This window comes from Malus domestica, chromosome 13 (genome assembly GCF_042453785.1).
Source record: "Malus domestica chromosome 13, GDT2T_hap1".
Classification (NCBI taxonomy): Eukaryota; Viridiplantae; Streptophyta; class Magnoliopsida; order Rosales; family Rosaceae; genus Malus; species Malus domestica.
The window spans coordinates 42356992-42362154 of record NC_091673.1 but is presented as its reverse complement, the minus strand read 5'-3'; the positions used below and the strand labels follow the sequence as shown (position 1 = coordinate 42362154).

General features: G+C 41.6%; 1 protein-coding gene across 1 annotated transcript; it reads right to left on the bottom strand.

The window, feature by feature from the left end:
• Positions 1 to 462: 462 nt before the first annotated feature.
• Positions 463 to 2504, bottom strand: LOC139191000 (uncharacterized). The gene is made up of 5 exons (XM_070811497.1): positions 2322 to 2504; positions 2092 to 2226; positions 1885 to 2001; positions 1130 to 1503; positions 463 to 574 (listed from the first exon to the last, which is right to left on the bottom strand). The coding sequence occupies exons 1-5, from the start codon at positions 2502 to 2504 to the stop codon at positions 463 to 465; spliced, it is 921 nt and encodes a 306-aa protein (XP_070667598.1).
• Between the last annotated feature and the right edge of the window lie 2659 nt (positions 2505 to 5163).

Below are 5163 nucleotides of genomic sequence, written 5' to 3'. Positions count from 1 at the left end.
CAAGTATATAATTATATACTGAAAACAAAAGCCCACTCACTGGTATGTCGATGGGTCGTAGCCCCCGAGTCGCCCGTGAATACGCTCGTCCTTGGGATAAGTCTCACCTATATGCGAATTAACTATAAAAACATTATTTTAAAGCACATAGGTAAAACTAGCTAATAACTTCTCATACATTGCTCAATTTGGGGATTTGAATATACCACAGTGATCTACTTGACGTCACAGACGTCGAGATATTTTAAAAATAATTTTCCTAGGGTCCACGAGCCCTCACGCGCTGGGGAGGCCATGGTGCCACTCGAATCTACGATTTCTCACTCGAATCTACACCATTTTTCATGAAATTTTCACTAAAACTTCATAATTTTCAAGAGGAAGAAGGCTATACCTTTTAAAACTTCCAAATCCTTCGAAAACTCGTCGGGACAATTTCACCAAAACCTCGTCGGGACAATTTCACCAAAACCAGCCAACTTGGAACTGAGATTTCCCAACGTCCACACAAGTCAAACGGACCTCTCCGAGCTTCGTGGGAACCTTCTTAAGCTCACTATAAGCTTGGATTGTCCTAAAACACAACCATTTAAAAGTTTATGAATAGTCCTCAACTTGGAGCTTGAATTTTCAATGTGATATCGAATGAGTTCTTACCTGAAATAGGTGCCTTTGAACTCGTATGGTCCTCACGAACACAATGGTACCATTTGCTTCCTCGATCAGTGAAGATTTGGCTTGGTTTGACCTTGTCCGTAGAAGGAAAGGGAAAAGAGAGTGAGTCCGAGAGCGAGAGAGAGGGTGCACGGGAGTGAGAGATAGAATGGAGGTGATGTGGATGTGTGTGTGTGGTCCAACCTACACACCAATCATAACTAACCAAGGTTCAGTTCTCATTGGCCCCAAAAACTTAGGAAAATAACCACATTGGTCCATTTCTAAAACTGTCACATACGACTCACAATGCCACAAACGCTCAAGGGCATTTTAGTCTTTTCACATCAATGATAACAAAATAATGTATATTTCTGGGACGGGTTGTGACAATCTCCCTAACTTATAAAATTTCGTCCTCAAAATTATACATAACAAATACATCCACTAATAATCATAAAACAATCGTGGATACATCTCTCTCATCCGATCCTCTGTCTCCCAAGTAGCTTCTTCCACTGAATGATTTCTCCATAACACTTTTACCAAATGGACTATCTTGTTCCTCAGTTCTTTATCCTTCCAATCCAATAGAGTCACTGGTTCCTCATCATAAGTTAAGTCCGAATTAATTTCCAAAGTTTGAGGATGAATCACATGTGAAGGATCTGAAGCATAGTGTTGAAGCATCGAAACATGAAACACATCGTGTACCTTGGACAACTCTGGAGGCAACTTAAGCCTGTAAGCAACCTCACCAACTAGCTCGGTGATCATATATGGCCCCATGTACCTAGGGCTCAGCTTTCCTTTCTTTCCGAACCTAACAACACCTCTCCAAGGCGATAACTTCAAGAACACCCAATCACCCACTTTATACACTCGATCAGTGGCGTGCCTGTCTGCTAAACTCTTTTGTCGATCTTGGGCCGCTTTCAGGTTAGACTTAATTACCTGAACATTTTGTGTAGTCACATCCACAATCTCAGGGCCCACTAAAAATCTTTCGCCAACCTCTGACCAACATAGAAGCGTACGACAAGATTTCCCATAAAGGGCCTCAAATGGTGCCATACCAATGCTTGAATGATAATTGTTGTTGTAGGCGAATTCCATCAAATCCAAGCAATCATGCCAACTATCTCCAAACTGCAGCACTGAAGATCTCAACATATCCTCTAATGTCTAAATGGTCCTCTCAGATTGTCCATCTGTTTGAGGATGATATGCCGTACTATAAAGCAATCTTGTACCAAGAGCTTCCTGGAACACTATCCAGAACTTGGAAGTAAATCTGGGATCCCGATCTGAGATAATATTAACTGGCACACCATGGTACTTCACAATCTGTATAATAAATAACTTAGCTAATTGGCTTAAAGAATACTTCTCCCTCACTGGAATAAAATGAACTGACTTCGTAAGACGATCAACTACCACCCAAATGCTGTCATAACCATTCTGTCTACGAGGAAACTTGTACACAGAATCCATAGTAATATTTTCCCATTTCCACTGTGGAATGGGAAGTGGCTGCATCAACCCAAACGGCTTATTCTTTTCAGCTTTAACCTGTTAGCAAATGGCACACCTACTCACATATTCAGCAATTTCTCTTTTTATATTTGGCCAATAGTAAAATGGTCTAATGGTATGATACATCTTACTGGATGCATCACATATGCCGAAATATGTGCTTCATCCAAAATTTCTTTCTTTAACTTTGCATTGTTCGACACATACATTCTGCTTTCTTGCATAAGCATGCCATCAGTTTCTTGAATCTCAAAATCTTTCTTTTTCCCTTGATGCCTTGCTTGAATTATTTCCTGAGTTTCCTCATCAATCATCTAAGCTTCGAGCACACGATCAATTAAAATTGGCCTAACTTGGAAATTAGCAAGCAAGGCTTCTTCTAGATCTTCCACTCCTAGCTCCACTCTAGTGGACCTAAACTCTGCTAGAAGAGGAACACGACAATCATAGATGGCATTAAGTTTGGCTGGAGTTTTCCTGCTAAGTGCGTCCGCCACTGCATTTGCACGACCAGGATGATACTCAATCATGCAATCATAGTTACTAAGTAGCTCAATCCACCTCCGTTGACGAAGATTAAGATCTCTCTGAGTAAACAGATACGGGAGACTCTTATGATATGTGAAGATCTTACATTTCTCACCATAAAGATAATGTCTCCAAATCTTCAAGGCAAAGATGATAGCTGCTAACTCCAAATCATGCGTAGGGTAATTCTTCACATGAGGTTTCAACTGTCTCGAAGCATAAGCAATTACCCTACCATGTTGCATCAATACACAACCCAAACCATTCATAGAAGCATCACTATATACCTCATAATTACCACTATCATCTGGAAGTCCTAGAACAGGTGCGTGAGTAAGATAGTACTTCAGCTGCTGGAAACCTTGTTCACGTTTACTATCCCACTAAAACTTAACATCCTTTCGCGTCAACCTCGTCAGTGGTAAAGCAATCACTGAAAAATCCTTAACGAATCATCTATAATACCTTGCTAAGCCAAGAAAACTCCGTACCTCGGTGACGGTTCGAGGTTGCTCCCAATTCTCCATAACCGCTACTCCACTTGAATGCCTTGAGCAGAAACAACATGTCCCAAAAATGCCACTTGATTCAACCAAAATTCACATTTGCTAAACTTAGCATATAGTTGGTGTTCCCTCAAACTGCTCAACACCAACTTCAGATGTCTAGCATGCTCAGCCTTAGACTTAGAGTATACCAGAATATCGTCAATGAAGACAATAACAAACCTGTCCAAGTATGGCTGGAATACTCGATTCATCAAATCCATAAAAGTTGTTGGTGCATTAGTTAACCCGAATGGCATCACAAGAAACTCATAATGACCGTATCGAGTCCTAAATGCGGTTTTAGGGACATCTTCATTTTTAATCTTCAACTGATAGTATATAGACCTCAAGTCAATCTTAGAAAATACACAAGCACGTCTGAGTTAATCAAACAAATCATCTATACAAGGCAATGGATAACGGTTGTTGATGGTTACCCGATTCAATTGCCTATAATCAATGCACAATCTAAAAGTTTCATCCTTCTTCTTCACAAATAAAACTGGGGCTCCCCAAGGTGAAGTACTAAGCTGAACAAAACCCTTATCCACTAACTCTTGCAACTGCACTTTCAATTCTCTTAATTCAGCAGGAGCCATTCTGTAAAGAGTCAAGGATATAGGATTCGTACCTGGAAGCAGATCAATAATAAACTCCACCTCTCTATCTGGCAGCAATCCAGGCAAATCCTCAGGGAATACATCCAGAAAATGTCTGACCACAAGAACATCATCCACACTACTAGGAGTATCATCATTCAGCACCACATGAGTCAAATATCCCTGACAACCTTTCGACAACATTCTCATTGCTTTCATGGTTGAAATAATACCATGTCTCACCCCACTAGGTTCTCCTATAAATGTAACTTCAGGTAATCCAGGACAATTAAATGTGACTATCTTTCCATAACAATCTATCTTGGCATGATTATAGTGTAACCAATCTGTGCCCAAAATCACATCAAAATCCATAATATCCAACGACATAAGGTTAGCCGGCATAACAACACCCTCTACTATCACTGGACATCCTAGATATACCTGATCTGCAAAACATCTATCCCCTCTAGGCATAGAAAACTCTAAATCATATCCTAGAGGTGTAGAATGGGGTTGCGTCACTTGAGCAAATGTATGAGAAATAATAGAATGTGTAGCACCACAATCAATCAACACTCTAGTAAAATGACCAAGAATATTTAACGTACCCATGATTAAGTCTGGATTATTCTGGGCATCTTGTAGTGACATGTTGTGGATACGTCCCTGAGTCTGCTGTCGTCCACTGCGACCTCTGTTGGCTTGAATACCACGTCCCTACCTCTGTTGGCTCGACTGCCTCGAAGATCATGCACTACTAGTAGTAATCTCTCCCTGCTGGGGCTGTCCCCCCTGATACCACTGAGATCCTCCAGTTGAATGAGGCTGATAAGACATAGATCCTTCCTGGTACTGAGGGTACCCACTCTGATACTGAGGATCCTGAGAATACTGCTACTGTTTTCCTAAGGCGTAGGGAGCGGCGTCGCCCTGGTAGTGGTAGGCACTTCCTCGTCTCATCTGAGTATAACCGCCAGATCCTGAAGCGTACTGGGTAGGTACAGGTGGTGGGAAGGAAGGCTGCTGGGGTCTCTGTTGACTCTGAGGGCATTGAGCAGCCCTATGACCCATCTGTCCACAAGTATAACATCCATTACTGTCTTTCCTACACTTTCCAGAATGTCGATTATTACACCTGCGGCATAAGGGAGCACCAGATCCACCTGAAAGACCAAAATCTCTCTGCCTCTAGAACCTAGGGCCTCCAGTAAACCTGCCTCCTCTCTTCTGCATTTTAGTACTCAATCCCCCGCTAGAAGAGCTGGAACTGCCACCACTCATCTTAAAGTTCTGAG